Here is a 23,647-nt window from a genome sequence, read left to right as displayed (position 1 = left end):
TTTTAAGTCAGGATAACCTTGCCTTGTCTAGTAATATAAAAACATCTTTTAAAATTATTTTGAGGATGAAATTTTGCATCTTATCAACCACTATATGCTGTGTGATATAGGTACATGTATGATCTACCTTAAATTTTGTTTTCTTAATTACTTCCAGTTACTTCCTGTTTCTGTCAATCTTTTCCTCATTAACTGTTCTTTGTTTCAAAATGGTGGATAATGTTCATCCTATGATTATCATTCATTTAGCTTGCACCAGGGCAATCTTGATACCAAACATGGAGAAGGTAAAAGTCAAAGTCAAAAAGATCTTTTTATAATCCTTTTATCAATAACTGAAATCTTGTTTTTGTTTCAAAATATTCTTTAAAAGTACCTTATTAGTGAAAAACTACCATTTTTTTTATTGGTGGGAAATTGATTGAAGACATGGTCCAACAAAATTGTAATGTACATCAAAGGTACTGGTAAAAATTACTTCCCCAACAATGACATGGTTACTATTGGTTTTCATTGCTGACAAAATATGAGATCCCAGCACAGTAATTAGCATGTGTCTATTGCAAACTGACTGGATAATTATTCTATTTCAAATTTGGCAAAGAGTACACAAGTTGTGAGGCATTCTGTGTACCAATTCAGAACTACTAACCTCTTCCAGTACTGATCATGTGAGAGTGTAACAGGATTTCCGACAACAATCAGCAATGCTTTAGCTCTGGTCATGGTCACATTAAATCTCTGTAATTGTAAGTAATCACATATACTGTATACAACGATCTTTAAAGTAAAATACAGCAACTTTTTTCATATGCAGTGAAAAGGCTTTAATAACCAGAAAAAAAACTTGACTGATTGACTGTAGTCTACTGTTTTATATCCTATACACGATATTTCATGTGCTGCGGGCAACATTAAAACTGATTCTGTTTTGTACTAGTTGACAAGCTAAGCTAGATTTTTATTGTGCTAGCTCACAGAAGCAACAGCCCATAGGTAGGCTTGTCATACCACTCTAAAACATTATTCTGACTTCAAGCCTACCATTTATCAATCTTCTATATGCCACATGCCTACTTGCCTAAAAGCAGTGACTTCCCATTTTCAAATCTGTGGTGTGACTCAGCTTTAATTAATTACATCCTGGCAATTTGCTGAAGCCACATTAAAAATTGGTATAACAAAACCAATGGTATATTCAAGTGTTTTTCTCCTTTTGTTTTAATTCATAAAATGACATTAGAAATTAATGATCTACAGGTCAGATGTCCCCTTACTGTGAATGTACTATTATTCATGGGTATCAATTTTATAATTTGTCAACATTTTCCAAGTCAATCTTCTATGTACATTTAACTAGGTTTTAATGGAAACTTAACATTCCATTTGGACTCTCCCACATTATCATGTATTACCTTAGGATTTCTTAGAAATCCTAGTTTGAAATCCATATCTAAGGACAGAAATTCAGGATTACTCCTGACAGTGGATACAATGATGATCATCTTCTCCTGTCCCTGGAATTCCTCTACAGATCCAATCTGTATATCTCCCCACTGCTTTGATCTCATTACCTGTTGTAGTTTCTGGACCTGACAACATATAAAAGCATCAAGCTTATACATGAACACCATTTAGCTAAGATTGCATGCAGAGAGAAGATAATTTGAAATAATTCACCTTAACTGTGGAATCATTTTTTCTGTTGGTTAAAAAGTTTGCTTTTTGACCAAGAATTAAAATTTATAAGGACCTTATTCTAAATTAGTTTGCATTTTCTTATAGGACGACATGCAAAAAGTTAATATTTGGTCATCCTAACTTGCCTGCTTTCTATAAGGGGAGATAATTCCTATGTCCTTTGGCTTAACTTTGATCCCTCTTTTCTTGTCTTTCAGGAGGCTGTCAACATAAGACAAGACAATAGAAACTTCCTCCGGGTTGAAAAATGACGGACTTCTCTCCTCCCTTGTGTCCTCTCCAATCACCCCATGGAACATGATAGGAAACCCTTGATGTGGTAACTTTTCCCAATCACAAAGACTTTCCCTCATTAGGTGGTCTGCACACACTTCAAGTTCACCATCATAGAACATATCATTAGGTAATTTCAGAATGGCAGGATGTGAGCGATAATTCTTGAGAAGTTTGGTTATGATCCTTTCATCATATGGCTTGGCATAGACACTCTGATCAGTCATATATCTCTCTAACAAGGATTTATCTGAAACAGACCCACGATGAAAATGAATATAGAATTGATTTTTTTTAATTGTATGTATATCTATCACTTTCTGGTGACCTTATTCCACGATAGTTCAGATATAAAATGTATTTTTCAATTTTTCACCTAAAATAATATTTTTTGGGTAATTTTTTCTTATATATTTAAAGAACACTTGGTGAGTTACAAAACAATATAGCTAAGCAGCACACATTTGTACAAACATCACATTTGTCTTCATATTTCAGTAAAATGCAATTTTAACACAGTAATGTAATAATCTATAATCCATGACAAATCTGTATTTGTCAGTTAGTTAACGGTCATTGTAGTAAAGGATCATGTATCATATATGCAGTGAAATAAATTACTGTATGTATCACCGTATTATTTTTAGGCAATGCTATTATAAAATTAACTTTTACCAATGTTTTAATATGCTTTTCATATTCAATGTTCAGTGAATTTTGACACTGTAAACCCATTTAAGGTACTCTGACACTTGTTCCTTGCTTGTCTACTTAATAATTCAGACATTTCAGAATGAACCAATTCAAGAGACATTAGTTATAGATTTCTCTTGGTTAATTAAGCACTTCTTATTTTAAGAGCAAGAAAATGGAAATATATGTGATGTATTTTTTAAAGAAATGCCAATTGCAAAAGAACACAGATTGATACATGAATGTATGAATTATTCATTAGATCATAAACCTTTTCATATCCTTTATATATTTACATTTATTGGAACCCATTACAAAGAGACACTGTATCATACCTAAGCCATATTTGATTGCAAATGGAGATCTAAGGACAGGACCAAGCTGTTGTGGATCTCCTGCTAGTACCAGTTGACCACACCCTCCAGGTACATGGGGGTCAGCATTTAGAATGCCAGCTACACCAATCAGGAGCTCTGGTTCCACAGCATGTCCTGCTTCATCAACAATCACATGACTAAAATGTCCAGCAGGAAAATTTGCGGAAGCTAGTCTGAAAAACAGACAATTACGATATTATACATGATTGATTGATTGATTGATTGTTGGGGTTTAATGCCCGAGCAGCAATATTTTAGCTGTATTCAGGCGATGAACATGAAGTGGATGATAAAATGAACATGAAATGATGATGAAATGAAAAATGGGATGGGACACAAGGATAATGGTATCGACAAATTTTGATTGCCACTGGAAATAGGGAGAGGTGAATAGGGTCTGGCAATTTAGCCTCCTGTGGCGGAGCCCCATGGTTCCTACTCCGGAAGAATACCACAGCAGAGTTCTTTAACGTGCGAGGAACGTGGCATCTTTCCCAACACGGTGCACCACTATGGTTTGCGGTCAGGTTTTCCGTATTATAGCCTGACAACCCTAGCATGTTACACACCAGGAGTACGCCATTCAACCACCTGGGGCACACAACCCAGTTGCTCTGTGGGCAAAGTGCCCTAGCCCTCGGCTAGGGTTCTGAGCACTATTTAGTGGTCTTTTACGACAAGCTTCGTACTGCTGCAAGCCTATTCTTTTGACACCCGGACCTGCACGGGCTATTATACATGAATCTAGCAATTCCCTAATGACCTAATTTAAAATTGATGGGAGCCAAAAATCCCCAAAACACTACCAACTTTCCTTTCATGGTTGGTAACATTGAAGTTATTGCATAATAAAAAAGTTAACTCAATAAACATCAAAACTGGAAGAGCCCAGTACTCTATGTGATATAGAACTAGATGTGACAACAAAACAGAAATACCCCAACCCACAGTACAATAAGTACCTGAAAATCACAAGGCAAAACAGAACTTAATCTGTATGTAAATAATCAATAGAAACCTGAATACCAAACATCATATCAATATTTCAAGGCATTTAGAAAAAATAGGTGTGGAAAACAACAAGAGGCTCCTAGGAGCCTGAATCGCTCAACTGGTTTAATTTTGCCTTTCAAAGGCAATAAATTTAGCAAGTCCAACAATTTTGACTTAAGAAGTCTTTGGTAGGACTTATCATAAGATTTTTCAACAATTGCAAGTTTCTTTCAGTCTACCATAGTTTTCAAGTTATTGACTGAAAACTGTTAAAAAACAAGAGGCTCCCAGGAACCTGAATCTCTCACCTGGTTAAACTTTTGCCTTTTAAGGGCAATAACTCTAACAAGGAGTTGTCAGACAATTTTGACTCCATTTGATTCATTGGACACTTTTGTAAGCCTTATAATAAGGATCATTTCAGCAACTGAAAGCTATTGGCTAAACCTAACAGATTTGGAGATTATGCAAAAATCTGCTGTCTGACTCCATTGTTCTATTTTTAGAAATGGAAGCCATGTTTTTTCGGCGATAAAAAAATCTGTCATTTCATTAAGGATACCTTATAAAACAAAAAAGTCAACTTTCATTGAATTTTGCAGAATAGTTTCTGAGGAGCTGATTTTTTTTAAAGAAATAACATCAAAAACAGAAAAAAACGTCCCAAAAGGGCAATAACTCCAACATGGGTCAACACTTTTTCACCAAAATTTATCCACAAATAAATCTCATCATGCTGAATACTTTTATCAAGTAAGAATTTGGTTAAACCTTATCGTTTTGGAGATATATCCAAAAATCTGCTGTTTGACCCCTATGGTCTATTTTTAGTAACAGTGGCCATGCTTTATAACAGATCAAAAATCCAAACAGTCCTTTTGTTAAGGATACCCTTTAAAATAAAAATACCAACTTTCATAGAATTTCTGAGGGGAAGATTTTTTTTAAATTATGACACTAAAAACAGCAAAAAACGTCCAAAAAGGGCAATAACTTCAATATGGCCTAATACATTAAAATGAAAATTCGACCACAGATAGATCTCATCATGCTAAACTTTTACCTTAGTCAGAACTAGGCTAAACCTAATGGTTTTGGAGATGTATGCGAAAAACTACTGTCTGACCCCTATGCTATATTTTTAGTAATGGCGGCCATGTTTTTCGACAGATCAAAAATCCCCACATCAGTTCTATGCAGGATACCCCAAGGAACATTCATACCAAGTTTGGTTCCAATTGGTCAAGTAGTTTCAGAAGAGAAGAGTTTTGAAAAATTGTTAAGGAAGACGACTGACGACGACGATAGACGCAAAGTGATTACAACAGGTCATGTGGCCTTCGGCCAGGTGAGCTAAAAAAGTATTTTTTCCCTTTCATGGGCAATAACTCTTATAAGGAGTTATCTGACAACTTTTGTCCCTAAAGACTTTTGTACTCCTAATAATATGGATCATTTCAGCAACTGAAAGAATTTGGATAAACCTAATGGTTTTGGAGATATATGCGAAAAACTACTGTCTGACCCCTATGTTCCATTTTTAGTAACGGCTGCCATGTTTTTTGACGGATCAAAAATCCCAACATCAGTGCTATGCAGGATACACCAAAGAACATTTGTACCAAGTTTGGTTTCAATTTTGGTCCATCAATTTGTAGATGGTTTGAAATATTTTATAGTGAAGCATCAAGCTGTGTGATAAATAATGGATATTTGTCCAATTTTTTTCAATTACAAGGAGGTTGTAGACAAGGAGACCCATTGTCTCCTTATCTTTTTATAATAGGTGTAGAATTGTTATCCATGAAGATAAAATCAAATCCCAATATAAGGGGGGTCTTAGAAGAAAACACAGAATCTTTAATCAGTCAATATGTAGATGATACTTTTCTTATGCTAGATGGAAGTGAAACTTCTTTGAAGGAATCACTAGACTGTTATGATCATTTTAGTGATGAGTCTGGTTTAAGGATGAACACATCCAAAACTCATGCTGTTTGGGTGGGAAGCATGAGGTATTCAAATTTAAAACATTGCCCAGATAAAACCTGAATTAATCTCTTTCAAATTTCAAATTGTTGGGAATTGATTTTTCATTAGATATGGAGAGTATGACTGAACTGAACTATGCAAAGAAAATAAAGGAATTAGCAGGTACCATCGAAAACTGACACTATTGGTCAAAATTACTATTGTAAAGTCCCTTGCACTTCCTAAATTAGTACATCTGTTAACTGCTTTATCCAACTTAAGGTAAGGGAGATAAACTTGATGTTCTATAGCTTCATATCCAGATCAAACAAGAATGCTACGCGTAGCCATATGTCCCCTGCCACTGTAGTAAGAGTTGAATTACAAATGTTTGAAACTATAAATAGCAGATTCAAAACTTATGTGCTTGTGGCGATTCAAGCAGGTATTCCAAAACAACAATGATAACAAAATGATTTGACTTATCCAAGAACAACTGGGTTCCATCCATATACAAGCAACTTGGATGCAAGAGATGATATACTTACCTTCAGCTACTATGTGAAAGATATAATCTTCTACTGGCACCTCTTCATACAACAAAAAAATCCACAAAAAAAGAATGTGAAAAATGAACAGTCCCATAACTCCCATAAAAATTGACAAATCAAAACAGCAGTTAAGTATGATCAACTACATATGGTGACAAACAATCCTACAAAATTTGGTCAAAGTCCGTTCAGTGGTTTCTGAGGATTTACGCCCACAAGGTGTTCCTACTGCAAATAATGTGAAAAATGAACAAAGTCCCATAACTCCCATAAAAATTGTCGAATCAAAATAGCGGTTAAGTATGGTAAACTACATATGGTGAAAAACAATCCTACAAAATTTTGTCAAATTCCGTTCAGCTGTTTCTAAGGAGTTGCATCCACAAGCTTCGGATGAACAGACAGACACCAGGATTCCTATGTCCCCGCTTCGTGTTGTGCGGGGGACAATAAAACGTAGCACTCTTATTGGTTATATAAATCAGGGAGGATTATGAATGATTCATCTGAAGTCATTCACCTTATATTTGAAACTTGGCTCGATAAAGTGATTTCTTTCCAACATGGAGGGTAGTTGGCAGAAAATTCTTTTAAAATTGTTGAAACCCTATGAAGGAGAGCGATTGACTTATCTGCAAAAAGACAAGTTAAAAGACAATGTTCCAAAAATAAAAAATGATTTTTGGAGGGATGTTTTTGCCTGTTTATAGAGAGTAAAGCCTTACAATGATAATAATGCGAAAGATTTACTGTCGTTGGATATATTGAACTTTTGTCCAGTATCAGATATGTTATTTTATGCTGTTTGGAAGTCAAAGGGTGTTCATCACTTATGACGTCTTTGACAAGCAGTCAAGGGAATTCCGCACTTTTGCTCATATGCAACAAAATCTAAGATGTGCCAACTTTTTTACAATATAATAGTCTACTAGCAAATATTCATAAAGACAAAAAAAAAAAAACCAATAAAAAACGGTCAATATAACTTTAATAGTATTGTATTACCTACAGACAAATTTGTAGAGAAATTAATGGAATGTCACAAACCTAAATTTGTGTACAATTATTTAATCAATAAGATTGTAAATTTACCTTTACAAAAAATTTTGAAATGGAAAGAATGTTTAGATATTGAAATAGTTAATTGGTCTGAATATTTTGTTATTGTGAAAAAAAAAAGTCAAGATTCCTACCTATACAACTTTCAGTATAAATCTTTACATAGAATTATTCCGACAAATAGTTTTTTGTATAAAATATAACTTAAGGAATCCAAATTATGCACCTTCTGTAAAACTGATGAGGAAACAGTAGAACATTTATTTTATAGTTGTAGAGTGACTCATCAGTTCTGGAAATGCTTTCATAATAAGATTAAGTTATTTTTTGTGAATTATACTAAGGAATCACTTTTGCTAAATTTATTTTGTTCTATTGAAAAAAGTATATTTATAAATGTAAATTAAATGAAACTTTACCAAACATTATTGGAGTTCAGTGCAAAATTGAGCAATATAAATCCTTCGAATATCAAATAGCAATTAAAAATGGTTAACTTATGAATCATGAGAGATTTTGGGACCCTCTCAATGTCATTTTTCAATAATTTTTTACCATATTCCAATTGAACATGTTTTATTTTATTTTTCATAGATCATATAAAAATATAAATGGCAAACAATACTATCAAACTATTGAGATTTCAAAAATGATATGTGAATTGATTGTGTGTATGTGCGATATATCAATTTTTTTGTTTTCGTTTTTTTTGTTGTTATACTTACTTTGGATAAATTTATATAGAGTGTTATAAAATTAATAGTCAGTGTACATTGTAATCTTTGTTCTTTTTGTTTAAATTATTTTTTCTCTACATTTCCCTGAATACCCTTGTCAGGTGGTAATGTACAGGGATTTGTAAAATCCTGACTATGATATAAACAAATAAAAAAAAGAAGTTTGGTTTCAATTGATCAAAGAATGTCAGAGGAAAAGATTTTTGTAAGAAATAACATTAAAAATAGCAAAAATTGTTGAAAAAGGGCAATATCTCCAACATAACTCAACAGTTTAAAACCAAAATTTAACCAGAGATAGATCTCATCATACTGAACACTTTTATCCAGTCAGAATTTAGCTAAACCTAAAGGTTTAGGAGATATACGTGAAAAACTACTGTCTGACCCTATGTTCTATTTTTAGTAATGGCAGCCATGTTTTTCAACAAATCAAAAATCCCTACAACAGTTCTATGCAGGATACCCAAAGGAAAATTCATACCAAGTTTGGTTTCAATTGGACAAGTAGTGTCAGAGGAGAAGAGTTTTGCATAATTGTTAATGACGATGACGACGACGGACACCAAGTGATGGCAATAGCTCACATGGCTTTTGGCCAGGTGAGCTAAAACTGAACATGAATTTTTCACTGGCACAACACCATACAAAATCAACAAACTGGAACAAACCCAAACTGGATCTGTTACTCAACAATATACACCAGCATGCAAATTTACTTTAACATCTCAAGGGGTTTATAAAAATGTACAGAATAATGTACAAAGATATAACTATATGCCCTGACCACTTTGGTTTTTTTTTATTTACTACTGTTAAAGGGAAAGACCACCTTTGTATTAAGTTAGGCTCTTATGATAAATCATACCCACGTCAACAAAAAAAAATAACCTTTAATGCAAAATGCTCTTTTATAAAATCATCACGGCTATGCAAATTTCGAAATCTTTAAAATGTGTAGATACCCATCTTGCAGAACTCTCCTATATGAAGAAAGATCATAAGCAGACTTTATTGATGTTTACCGATAGATTCCGATTGGCCGTGATGTCACTTAGTCAGTTTGGTAGTGATACAAGTACTGCAAATAATATGTAAACAAAGAATATTCCGTAAATATTTCTACGATCCTGTTTATCTAATCACCAAAGCATGTTGTCTTGCCAGGCTTACGATTGCATGACTGATAAAAAAAGAATATTCTAAATGTTTTGACCAGCAACACAAACATTCTTTGGAACTGGAAGTAGCCGGATATATTACTAGTCTTCTGGCTGCAAATCCTGTTGTTTGTCATTGTTGTCTGACATTTGCTTAAATGTTGTGCCTCAATCTCTTCTTCTGCTTATTTTGGGTTGAAATTATAGGGGAAAAGTCCAAAATTTGTGATTTCTTCGGACATCGTAATCAATTACCCATTTACTTTCGCTTTACAAACCGTTCACGATGGTGCCCATAGGTGCGGAAAATTCAAATTCCCTTATTATAAATTGATATTAATTAGTTTAGAAAAGGAAATTATTTTGTTTCAATTTAATTTTCATGAACATTTAATAGATTAGTTCCTATATTTATGACTTGTACAATAACATGGTCTTCTCCTTCAAACTGTACCAAAACAAGTGACAGACAATGCAGACAATCAGATCACAATAACATGGGTCTTCTCATTCAAACTGTACCAAAACAAGTGACAGACAATGCAGACAATCAGATCAAAATAACATGGTCTTCTCCTTTAAGTACACAAACTGTACCAAAACAAGTGACAGACAATGCAGACAATCAGATCACAATTTTGCCCTGCGTCAAAGAATAAAAGTTTAAACATTTCTATAACATTCAAGACATTACCTTCCTGCAGTAACAAGAGTTGATACTATAATTCTATACTTCATTATGTCATCCTTTGGTGGGAAAACAAACTGTCCTGTGACTTCACTATAGTTGCATATTGGCTAAAAAATAATTTCAATGCCATGAAATTACCAATGTTGGTAAGGTTTTTATTTCCTTAGTCAAAATACATTTTAAAATTCTACACAAAATGTGAAATTTCCATTTCAAATGATGTTTTTCCACAAATTATTTTTCCTACGAACTATTTGTAAGCAGCAGTCAAGTTTCATCTAAGTCTTTACTCACTTGTATTTACATGTATTGCAAATACTCTTGAACAAAGTAAACAGTTAAAAAGAAATTTGAATGAGCAACAACTAGTTTATTTTAAAACTAGAAGATGGGTGTTTACGGAACACATATGCCTTACTACCTTTATATTTCAATAGGAGAAAAATCATTTGTAGCTCAGTAACTGTAGGATAAGATAGCTGGACAAACCATTTTACTCACTATGGAAAACTGAACATTCTAAAGCCCAATTATCTCTAATTTTGGTCAAATAAAAGGAAATATCACACTAATTTTGCCTGGCAAACCTCCAATATGAATGTTAACATCTTTACTATAAAATGTCATATTCATAGCTCAAAAACTGTGTGAAAGATAGAAGGAAAAACCATGTACCCCTTATCTAGGTGAATAGATGAACGAATGGTAGAACAGAGGTAAATAAAAGTGCATTAATTGTTAATAATGGGAGCATAAAAAGTTACAGGACAGATGATAGTAGCGAATCAATCATCAGGAACATCGAGTTATCGGTCATTTAATGAGCTTCGATTCTATGATCAATTTCAAAATATCAAAATTGATTCGTTCATGTCTTAAAAATATGAAGATTTTGTCTGACTGGACTACATATCTTTCTGCTAACAGACAATTTATGTTTTACCGTAACATTGAAAAATTCTATTTGCTGTTTTTCCACCAGACAGACGGCATCAATTCAACACATGGCTTTATTGATGATGATTTCACACATTTACATAAAATATAATAATATCCTAACTAGGTAATGGAAGCATTCTAGCAATACGGTATTGAAGGGTTAACCTAATCAAACTCCCAAACACCTTCGATCATCGGTCAATGTTGATACAACAATCATCAATCCGGAAATTTTGAATGATTCCCAACACCAATGTAAAACAGTATAAAAACTAAAGGTCCCCAATTCATGTGATAGCTTAATAATTTTTTTTTCAAATATGGTATACTACAAAATCTTAATACCTTGACCTTCTCAGGGATTGGTTTATATCTCCTTGATGATGCATTAAACCTTAGAACATCTCTGGCATGTATATGTTCCAATAATCGATCAGCTATCAGATCAGCTGCACTGTTGGATGGAGTACAAGCTAAGATGTGTGCTTTGGGCTGGTTTTTCCAAATCTGTTAAATGAATAACATTCATTATTTACATGCATTTTATCAATAAAAGTTTTTGTTGTTAAACATGTACTAAATCCTGAGGTCATAAAAAATAATAATCTTGTTCCTGCTACCAGCAAGAAAGAAATAGGGTAGGTATGTAGCGAAATATTTTTATTTTTCAAAAACTTTTTGCATTGAGTTATTGGGGAAACAATCCAGTGCTTGCACCAAATTGCTGTAATATATTTAGGGTAGGCACAAAAAAATAGGGTAGGAAAGGAAGCAGTAAACAGACATATATTTTTTGCCCTAAATATGCAAAAATAGTTTCTGCTTTATCATTGACTTTTTTTCAACTATCAAAAACTAGAAATTTTCCATGCATCATCATATTGTGACACTCTAAAGTTGAAAAGTGCTATGTTATTTGTCTGAAATATGAATTTTATCAAATATTTCATAATTTGGATTGACACCAAATCTAAATGTCTAAAATACCACATCCCATGCTTCCTTTGGGACTTGAAATGTAATTTTTTTAAATGAATCATCTCAACTTTCAAGCATCTGATATAAGTTCTCTTCCATTATGCAATTCAACTTTCATATTTGAAAGTTCTATCCAATTCGATTGAACAGTTGAACACTTACAATGTTCAAAAAGTAATTCTTTTGTTTGCAGTAACATAAAATATAAAATAGTTGGGGTTTAAAAGCAGATTTCAGGAAAATAGTCATTTAAAAGACTTCTAGTTACCTGTTTAATTGCCTCTACTATGGTGAATGTTTTCCCAGTGCCTGGAGGTCCAAATACAATGTAGGGCGAAGGACGAGAGGTTCCTAATGCTATATGTTTTACAGCAATCTGTTGTTTTTCATTTGACTCAATAAGTCTTTTAAAATATCTATGGAAGAAAATCTTCATAAGTACCATCTTCTTTAGTTCTTATTAATAATGTTTATGTTAAAATAAAAAAAATAATTGATAAATTTGTTTCACTAGAAGAATAACAGTCCACATTAAAAATTACTGAAAAATAAAATCACCTGCTCCAAAAATTATTTAAAAATAATCTTAAAATGATGTGAAATTGCACTGGTCAAAATCAATATGCATACAAAACATATCACAGATTGTTTGAAAGGGTTATTTTAAATTACAATGTTCTCTTCCAATCATATAAGTGTACACATTAAAGGTAACTGAACAATAAAATCACAACTGCTTTGAAAGTTAAAGTGCATGCAAAGTATGTCACATATTGTTTGAAAGGGTTAAGTATAATGTACTTATCTGAACATTGTTTGGTCACAGGGAGGTTATGTCCCCTACACACTAACCCATGGAGTATTGAGCACCAGCTACATAAACTATGTACTAACCTGAACTGTCCATCAACAGGATGTGAAGTCTTATCTGAACAGACTGTTGTCTTGTCAGGAAACAGTATTTTGTGTTCTAGTCCTTCCTCATGAGCTAATTCACAGGCTCTATGTTGTAACTTGACAGGAAGTCGATTAAATTCAAATCTTACATTAAATTTCATGTTATCAACAAACTTCTCAAGCAAGCTGTAATGAAATAAGAGTACTTGTTCTTAAAAAATATACCGTATTTTCCGGACTATAAGTCGATGTGGAGTATAAGTTGACTTGCCTAATTTTGACCAATATTCAGGAAAAAAAACATAGATAAGTCGAATTCAGCAGATAAGTCGAGGGTCAGACGTGTACGTGTCAGCCGATCTCAGAGTAGAGTGATTTGTTTCCAACAACAGCAAATTATTCCAGTGATGTTACTAAGTATAAGATTTCTGAATTAAATAAATATCTGTGTTTTTGTTAAAGTGTACTTTGACCACGAGTTCAATTATTTTTATTGAAGAGCGTATCAATGGCTCTGAAGCCAAAGGAAATGTCAAATGAGGGCAGTCATGTGTGAAATAAGCAGGAAATTTGTTTATGAATTGATCATAATAACGAGCGGTAATTAGTACAAAATATTACCTGGTATTAAGAATTACAATAAAAAATAATAGTTACCTGCAAATTTGGTAGCAATTAGTCATTTAGATAACACCTTAACTGAATTATAAATTGAATGTGTTACGACATACCGTAAATGGGTATAAATTTGCATATTAAAGGACCGATAACTCCTGAACACTCGATAATGTTTTCCAAGTTAAAAAAAGAGTTTTGTTAATGTATCTTCTAGAGTTTATTTATATTTTATCAGTTTCAAAGTTTCAGAGTTTTATATCATCATCATATTCATTCCTAAAGGATAGCGGCAATGATCAATAAGATTCAAATTCAATTGCCGGTTTGACTGTTTGATTGATGGCTTTCGTTGATTGCAGTTTATCATAAATTTAGAATTAAAGCAATAGAAAGTGAACTAAACAAATCTAACGAAAAGCATTGTTGATGAACATTTTTCTTGAAAAGTCCTTAGATAAGTTGAGGCTGACACTTTGCTGAAAAAAAATATCGACTTATAGTCCGGAAAATATGGTAGTTCTTTGAACAAGAAACCTACCTTCATATATAAATCTTACAAAATAAATTGGCAAATTTGTGTTCTTTTTGTCTAAACCAGAAAGTATTTTAAAAGATCAGCTATTGCCAGAAGAATATAATATTATAGAACTATTAAATGTATTTTTTATTTGTATATGTGATGTATAACTTCTGTTTTATTTGAGTACAAAATGTATACTTATGTTTTTCTACACTATTCAAATTGATCAGTATTTTTTAATACACAGCATTGCCCTAAAATGTAAAATAAATTTAAATAACCTACAAATATTGTTCAGAGCTATTCCAGAAAAAATTTCTTCAATGGGCAAAATGCAGTTGATTGATTAATGTGTTGGTGGGGGGTAAAAATATAATTTTTCTTATAAGACAAAAGTATTGCATTTTAATTTAGTGTGTTGGTAGTACCCCTAAATAATGTGTGTTCTCCCCTCCCTCAAGACACATTTTATTATGAAATAGCCCTCAGCAAGAGTATAAAATAATGTTATTTCAATTCGATCTTTTCTCTGCTGTCTGCCATATACATTTGAATGTCTATGCCTATCTCCATTTATGTTTAAACATACATGTACATCAATTTTATCTTTAATACACACACAAATTTATTTAATATTGTGTGTTCAATGCTAAAAATCAAAATACTACATGTATTGGCACAGAATACCTATGATCAAAGCCAAGTACAACTTCTAGCTGCTGGACATCATGTACATATCCTTGGTACTCCTTGTCACCAAGGTTACCATTGTTGTTAACTCTGACATATAATCTGTCTCCTTTCAGGACTGAGGGTCGGTTCTCAGCTAAACCTGGTACCTAATAGAGTATAACAATTCTTACAATATCATGTGTCATGACTTTCAAATTTTACATGTTTGAAATTAACTCCTTAGTTAATATGCTTACGGTCATAGAGTTACAAACCTCATCATATTCTTGACAGAAGCAAATTTCAGCTATCTGTTTAGAATAATTAATATTCCTAAATGAAAATTAACATACAACAGCTCTTTCTTCAGAGCAATCTGTCAGACATTCTGACATAAAATTTGTGCAGGACTTGTTTCTGGAGAGGACAAAAAACTGGGTGGCAAGAATGACTTCAAGCCATAACTACTGTTTGACCATTAACTGTATGTATATTTCATGACAGGAGTTTGTCATTTTAATGCAGAACATGGCGTTATTCTGGTACTGGATTAGAATTCATACTATTAAAAAAATTCTTGATGATTTATATAGCAATTATTATCTACATTGCTTTTCAAAAACCTTTCTGTTCTATGTACAACAATTTGTGTGATAATTGCTCCTTCAAAAATCCAAATCATACCTTAATTAGTCAATTAGCAACATATTTGCACCCTACCAACTGATGCCTTTCTTTCAGCCTTACCTGTAAGGTGAGGAGCCTTTTATTTGTAGCTGACAGTTTCATGGGAGCTGCATCCATGTCATATTTCCTTATATCATATTCCATCTGTATCTCTTCAAAATGCATCAGGGTCTGAAACTTCTTCACATATGAGTCTACTTTAACTGGTTTCTCCAAAATGGATCTAAAATTTTATAACAAAAGACTTCAAAGTCAGAAATCTAAATACTTACTAATTGGTAACTGGCTACCCAAAGACATGATATGACTAAAACAATTCCAAGTTAATAGGGACCAAGCATCAGCAATGTCTATTTATGTAGATGCCCTGAATCATGAATGTCTAAAAATTATTGTCAGAAGTGACGTATTCCAGAAATGACATATGCAGTCTGGTAGTGGTTGTTTGAACATTTAACCCTGACAAACAGTTTATGTTATAATGAAGTCTAAAATATTCTTTATGGTCTAGACATCAACCATAGAACAACATAGCAGTGCATAATCAACAAAGTCAAATGTTATTTGAGTATAAATAGCTCTGTCCTTCATAGGCAAACCCTAAAACTATATTATAGAATTACTATTAAGACACTATTGTGAAGTTATTTTTATTCATATCAATTTTCAAGATAGAGCTGAGCATAGGTGCACAATTTTCTGCAGCTTGTCTTCATACTTCAAAATGACTATCACTAATCATCTAATGGACATTGAAAGCACTGCTATTTAGAGGGTCCTAGAAGAAAAAAACTTATCTCCAAAAAATACAATGATCCAATACATCAAACTGGAAGATACAAAATCAGACTGTAGTTTTTCTGTGTTTTAAACCTTTTGAATTACATGTGTTAGTTAATATACATGTATGCACTTCTGTATTTAAGGTTTGTACAATTCATTCATGATATAAGTACTGCCACTTACTTCATAGCATTCAGCTCTTGTTTCTCCGCCTGATTCAAACCATGAGCATCCTTTAAACCTTTATTGACCAGATGTCGTGTGGCTGATGGGATCAGATATGATTTCAGTTCTATCTCCTTCTTCAGATTGTCTCCAACAAGTCTAAAATGTTTTAGTTTAAATTCATATTAAAAGTGCGACTTTATGGTCCATGCATTACAATGACAATTTAAATAGACAGGACAGGTCACTTAATAGATTAATGTACTTATTGTGTAGTGCTCAGGATTTCAGAAATGTTCTGCCTTCTACAGAAAGTTTGGCATGACAATAAACTTTCCAACAATAAAAAAAAGCCAGTAAATTTTAATAAACAAGAAAACTGTGATCAAAGTTTGTTTGATGATGTCCCCACTGCACTCCCCCGGAAGACCCCCCTAGTGATTCAGATGGAAAAAAACCCTAGCATTCAGACAGAAAAATAAAATATAAGGTGCACAATGGCATCATATGATAAAGAATTTGTGAAAGCTTCAGCAAATTCTATTCAGTGGTTTCAGAGGAATTATTGATTACAATATGATACCCCCTTAGCTGACTAGTGACAAAGTCCATGTTTTGCATCTGGAAACCCCAAAAGTCATTCAGATGGAAAAGCAAAATAGAAAGAGTAATCAATGAAACCAAAATTCTAGCAGAAATCAAAAAAATGTAATCCAGGGACAAAGACCAGACATGGAAAACAGACAAACACAACTAAGGTTATAAAGTTACTAAAATAATACACACAAAGTAACAAAAGTAAATAAGCAACTCGATCTCCACTAAAAACTGGGAGCATGGACCAGGTGCACCAGTAGGATAAGCATCCTCTGCTTTTCTAGAAACACCTGCAAAGTTGCTCATAAAAAGTCAAGTATGGGGTAGACGAAAGAGGAAAGAAACACTATGACACATTGAGCAAATCAGTTTTCATGGTGCAGATGGATACACTATAACGATCCATAAGTTCATGGAGCATACATGTAAATAGCAAGTTTGGCTTTTCTTGCTCCAGTAATGTCAGAGTATATGATTTTTTATAAAGTAATATCATTATCAGCAACAACAAAAAAACGTCAAAAAGGGCAATGATTCCAACATGACTTATCAGATTTACACGACAATTTGACCACAGATAGACCTCATCAAGCCAAACACTTACTCATTCAGAATGTAAACTAATGGATATGGAGATATATGCGTAAAAACTTCAGTCTGACCCCTACGTTCTGTTTTTAGTATCCGCAGCCATGTCAGTTCTAAGCATTATACCCGAAGCCGGCAAAGCAACATTAATACCAAGTTTGATTCTAATTGGTCCAGTAGTTTCACAAAAAGAGTTTTGAGAAGTTGTTAACAACACTGAAAGACAAGAAGTGATGGCAATAGCTCACAAGCTAAAAAAGTGCATACTTAGGAAGAGGAAACCCAGCAACAATTTCTTTAGTAGATCTTTGCAATGCCCTACGTGACTGGCGTTTGTATGGAGATAAAGGCTTAATGCTTTCTGTAATGCTGTTGACACACTTCGCTGTGAAGAACTTTATTATATGGAACTCATGGTCATCATATTTATTGAAGTGGAATGCTATTGGTGTGTGATATGTACCAACATTCTTAGCAGATACAGTTACCCTGACTTTGTAAGTTCCTCCTGTAATGAAAATTGAAATGCATTGAAAAGAAAAGAACAGAAATTGGAGATACATTGTAGTAATGGAACAGTGGCTACCAGTCTTCCACTAACAGGTACATTAATATATTCAATATAATAGTACTTATTTAGTTGCACTGCTGGAATATTCCTTAAGTAAGCAAGCTAAGAGAGCTCTTACAATAACGTGGAAGCCATGTTCAATCCCCTACTGAAGCTGTTTAGAATTTACTGGTGCACACTTTCTGCTCTATTGTTAAAGAAAAGTAAGACCAATTACATGTACATGTTTCTGTCAGCACGAGACTAAGTACAAAATAAACATCTTTCTAAATCTAGTGATATTGTTGACATTTTTCAAAACTACCTCATCCTATTGAAGTCACTTTTAAATAGGAAAATAAGAATAACCATAAAAATCCTTGAATTTGTAGTTAAAATGATCAATTTAAGAGCAGATTTTAATAAAATGATGTGTCATAAGCAGTTAATCAGTGTTATTTCAAACAAATCTTTTAACTACCAATTGGGAAATAGTTTTATATCTTACTTGGGATTATATTTAGCTATTTATTTTCGTCAAAGTGGGAAACTTTCAATAGAGGAAACAGCCTTACTTCAGAGGTACTTCAAGGCCAACAATAATGAACTGAAATCAATCAATTAACTTCATTGGTACATATAAGTACGGAAATTCACCCATAAACAAAGTTAATGAATTTAAGTACTGGCTTCCTTGTTGATAACCCCAACTAATCCCCTCATTACCAGGAAGCATTTTAATTTTAACATGTAACAGATAGAGGCTCTGTCCATTAATACCTGGTAGAATATTTGTGGTAGATCGTGATTCTGTGACATTCTGTTCATCATCTAACTGGAACACTCTGATACGCTTCAACAATTCACAATGGACTAGTTCACAGCTGTCACTATGATTATTCTTTATAGACATGACAAATGTTTTAGCAACTTTCTCATTTATGGTAACATTAAATGTACCATCTGTATAGGGAACATCACACAGTATCTGGATACCACCTTTGTCTCTAACAAGATCATCTCTATAACAGAATGTTAAATAAAAATTTTCAAGTGTTTGATGACTGAAGCTAAAATTTTATGCTAAGTACTATAAGTTTTCTACTCAGAAAAGTCTAAGAGAAGTGAAATGATTAAAATTCTAAACATCCATGAAATTACAACCGCATACTTGAACAATAAAAACATCAGTAACAGTGATGTACATGTACTTCATCTGACCCAACAACATAAATATAAACAGTCTACCTACATCCTCCTATATGGCCAGTTAGGGATTTATCAGTGTGAAAAACATACAGATTGAAACCAAATTACAAGTAGACAGTACTTTAATATCTTTCACACAATCTGGACCATTTCTTAATCTTGCACAAATTAAATGCAATAAAATACAAGTTTTCAATCTCTTATTACTCAGTGAATAAAACATGTACCTCCTTTTCCTTAATTCAAAAGTCATGACTCCAAGTCTGTGTCTCTTTCCTTCCAAGTGACGTTCCATTTCCTCCTTAGATGTACACTTGGCTAAACATGCCACACATTCATACATGTTCCCAACCTTTCTAGTGAAGTCCTTAAAGCCAGATACTTGAAATGGAGCACTCTGGTTGGAATTAATAGAAGATAAACTGGCTGTAGAACCACTTTCACTTGAGGCCTTATTGATCATAAGATGTTGATCAACAGCAATTCGATATGAAGCACTTTTTCTCTTAAATCTTCTATTTCTACGTTTACGTTTAGGTGATTCATGATCTTGACATGTGGTGGAAGCACTAGCATTTCGAGCTGGTGATGGCTGTTTTGCTGCCTTGCCTTTTTTTGTGTGTGAATAACCAGTGACTTTGCCAGATTTGTCATGTGTGGCCCCTGAATTATTGCCTTGCCCTGATGTAAATGTTTTATTCTGGTTAGAACCCTGAGAACTGGTCTTTGATGTTTGTCTTACTGGACTGTGTTGATGTGAGTTGATATATTCTGCTGGAGCTGCCCCTGGATATAACCTATTTTCCCGCAAATGAACCTTCCCCAGAGTAAAAAGAGCCTTCACAATCATTCCAAAAGGCACTTGTGGCTGATCAGGTCTAAACTGTTGTCTGTATGTAGTATACCTTGTACTGTAAATTTTCCGAATTTCATTTTTATCTTGTCCACTAATTTTAATTTGTTCTGTGGATAAAAATCGAAGAAAGTCCAAACCTCTATCCTTACTGTCATGATGAGTAAAATAACCACCATTCCTCATTTTTGTTTTAAAGATTGTTTACCTGAAATACAAAAAAAACTTTAAATTAAATCACTTAATCTGCTATAATGTACATGTATATGCATATCTATATGTTATATTGCAAATGTACACACATATCTATTGGCAGTATCAGATGTGCCTGGTTAAAAGGACTTTTCATGTTATGTAAGTTTAAATTTAAAATAGGATATCAATAAATGTACAGGATATACTAATAAATTTGATGTCCAGGATCAAAAACCACACAAGTTCTACCATTCCACACTTAGATTGATTGACTGATTGTTGGGGTTCAACACATGAGCAGCAATATTTCAGCTATTCCACACTTAGACCCTTACCTGATGATCTTGAACTTGATAATTACATATACATTGTACATTGTAGAACTTAATAAAACATAGATAATTTTTGTAATTAATACAGTACATTGTTTACTTAAACCACTTTTATGTCATAGACAACATAAATCTAAATGATAGTTGACTCACTAGTCTCCCTACTATCCAAGATGTTAGTCTGTTGATGTGATAATGGCCACTTAAATCTCTGACCTTTGACCTTAGCTGCTTATATGTGTTTTGACACTTCAAATCATTGAGTTCAGAGAAATGTGACATGATGGCTTACCAGTGTTTTAATAGGTAGTAGATTTAAATTGCCAATTAATTGACTTGGCTATATTCATGTACCTAGAATCTTGCAGCTGTGACAAGTCAACTTACTAAATTTGACCCAAATTGACAAATTTGAACCAAGACAACCCACAACTCCTAATAATTGTGGGACAATTCCCATACATGTGAACCTACTGATCAATGTGTCCTTTCTACAAGAATGAGAACCTTATTGCCAATTTAGTGGATCTAAATTTTGTAGAACAATGTGTGTATTATTTTGAAGGAACCACCTTATCACATCTATGAATTCAACCCAACATTTGGACCATGTTAATTCGATGAATGTATTAGGACAATACAAATCATACACAATTGTACATGTTGTATATAGAATATTTTCACCACATTGGCAGGTAATTGGGTGAAATAAAATAAAATATATATATTGTTCTGGTCACTTCTAAGAATAAAAAGGGATCCGCAGGTAGGTAAGGACTTTTTTGTACGATTCGGCTAGAAATATGGCTAAATTCTTCAAGATGATCACCTAAGTGTTTAATGAAAACATTAATTACAACAACTGATCCATAGACGTAATCACAAACAGGAATGAAAGATCGATAGGCTGTAAATTCACTGCTTCTAGTTGTCTTGTGGCTGCAGCTTTTATCAGGTGTGCTTCCACTGTTGTTTACCATTGTAAATACTGAGGCCAATTCAGAGAATTTACCCAAAAAAAATCAAGAATCCCAGGAGTGGGCAGGGTCAGGTCTTACTAATCACTTCCTGGTCAAATGGCCACCCTCTATGTAGTACCAAAAACACACCAACCCTGGACTTATGCATTGTAAGTGCATTATTTGTGTGATTAATAGTAAAAATAAAGCTAATAATGCATACTTTAAAGTCACATTTGTAATTTACTAGAAAAATGTATGAATGTTGTTTACATGTGTGAGTTATTTGCCTCCATGCTGTCAGTTAGCAGAAAAGTATTATTTATTCAAGTAAATATTGTGAAGAATTTCTACTATCATCGTACCATTAGCATAATGATTTTGAAAACCTTATTTTCCAAGCTTTGCAATGGTATGCAACATTAAGATGTCATTTGTCCTGGTGATTCACAGTGAACCTTTGAAAATCACTTTTTCAACATGTAAAGTAATGGAAAAGTTAGAAGTCATTAGTAAGACGATAAGCTAAATTATGGAATATTTCAGAGAAATGCATCATTTGATGAAAATTGCCTTTCCTGGTCATTATTCCCATTTCCCCATAAAATCAATGGAATCTGGTTATTTTTTAAGAGGAGCATTATGCAAGGTATTTTAAAAAACATAGCAACAAGTTTTTGTCAGTAAAACTGACTCATAACTTGATTTAATCCTTGAAATACCCAATGTCACTGCTTGGGATATTTAAAGTACTCAAATTGTCATACAACACAGACTAAGAATCACACAAGTGATGAAACAGGCATGATATCAATTGTTGAAATCTGTCCTTTTTTCATAATGATCAATGATATTAACTACTACACCTTCTTGAATTATCATACATGTAGATATTAAACTGGTATGACAAGTTACATAAAATTGTCATTTTAAATACATTATGTAATTAAGGGAAAATACCACAGAAGGGCATAATATAAAAATGGCCATTTCTTTGTAGTCCCATGTCTGATTTGGATAATTTTTGTCTTTTTTCAAAAATGTATGAATATTGTTTACAAGTGTGAGTAATTTGCCTCCATGCAGTCAGCTAGCAGAAAAGGTAAAAATGTGGATTTTCAGTATTATTTATTCAAATAAATTTATAAAGAATTTCGACAATCATCGTACCATTAGCATAATGATTTTGAAAACCTTTTTTTCCAAGCTTTGAATGGTATGCAACTTGAACTTTAAGATGTCATTTGTCCTGGGAATTCACAGTGAGACTTTGAAAACTACTGTTTTAACATGTGAAGAAGTAATGGAAATGTTAAAAGTAGTTAGTGAGACCTCAGCTTTTTTATTTCATTTTTCATTTCAGAAAAAAAAGGTTGAGGGTCAGCAGTAAAAACTAGGGTAGGTCGAGTGACAAGAACCAAACATAAATGTATTTAAACTATTTTTTCATTTGGCACACAAAAGATATAACACTGACAGCTTGTTACATGGTTGACATACAAGTAAATATAAGTTTCAGTTTTCACCATTCTCATATTACAAACCTAAAAAAAAAGGGAAAAAAACAGATTTATTATTTTACTTCTTACAGTGTCTCGAACTTACAAAATAATAGTGCCCATTTTAAGACATTGAAGCATTACAGGATGTTTGCGTAATTTCGTTGTACTTTCATTTTCGGTTTTCGAGAACACGACCTCACCAACTCTTATTTCACAGAACCGAAGGGCTATATGTAAAGAGGACTAAAAAGGACGATATTTAAGAATGTAAAAAAAGTCATTCAATGGATTTTTCCTTACAATTTAGTGTCAAATAGCCCTTTTTGCGGGAAATTCCAATAATTTCTTTAAAAAGCTTTATTTTTGAATAAGGATACCTTGACTCAAAGCGTTTAGC

General features: G+C 33.1%; 1 protein-coding gene across 4 annotated transcripts in view; it reads right to left on the bottom strand.

Moving 5' to 3' along the window:
* Positions 1 to 23,647, bottom strand: part of LOC148627639 (RNA helicase MOV-10-like) — a 28,911-nt gene extending 5,264 nt beyond the window's left edge. Inside the window, exons 1-16 of one of the 4 annotated variants that reach the window (XR_015921234.1) lie at positions 23,354 to 23,482; positions 19,637 to 20,470; positions 18,981 to 19,222; positions 17,918 to 18,158; positions 16,484 to 16,624; positions 15,578 to 15,740; positions 14,846 to 14,997; positions 13,018 to 13,206; positions 12,392 to 12,539; positions 11,491 to 11,652; positions 10,210 to 10,313; positions 3,003 to 3,217; positions 1,827 to 2,224; positions 1,416 to 1,592; positions 653 to 741; positions 128 to 265 (exon numbers count right to left, since the gene is read on the bottom strand). Coding sequence is in view for 3 of the 4 variants with exons in the window: in XM_088576415.1 (XP_088432541.1) it covers positions 653 to 741; positions 1,416 to 1,592; positions 1,827 to 2,224; positions 3,003 to 3,217; positions 10,210 to 10,313; positions 11,491 to 11,652; positions 12,392 to 12,539; positions 13,018 to 13,206; positions 14,846 to 14,997; positions 15,578 to 15,740; positions 16,484 to 16,624; positions 17,918 to 18,158; positions 18,981 to 19,222; positions 19,637 to 20,448 (3,233 nt within the window). In the remaining variant the exon portion in view is untranslated. Of the gene's footprint in view, positions 1 to 127; positions 266 to 652; positions 742 to 1,415; positions 1,593 to 1,826; positions 2,225 to 3,002; positions 3,218 to 10,209; positions 10,314 to 11,490; positions 11,653 to 12,391; positions 12,540 to 13,017; positions 13,207 to 14,845; positions 14,998 to 15,577; positions 15,741 to 16,483; positions 16,625 to 17,917; positions 18,159 to 18,980; positions 19,223 to 19,636; positions 20,471 to 23,353; positions 23,483 to 23,550 lie in introns of those variants that run through there. The other 3 variants (XM_088576415.1, XM_088576423.1, XM_088576407.1) reach the window with 3 other exon arrangements.

This window comes from Perna viridis, chromosome 1, assembly GCF_037379345.1.
Source record: "Perna viridis isolate PV_CMFRI_1.1 ecotype Kerala chromosome 1, ASM3737934v1, whole genome shotgun sequence".
Taxonomy (NCBI): Eukaryota; Metazoa; Mollusca; class Bivalvia; order Mytilida; family Mytilidae; genus Perna; species Perna viridis.
The sequence above is the reverse complement of the archived record's forward strand: the minus strand, read 5'-3'. Positions and strand labels throughout refer to the sequence as shown.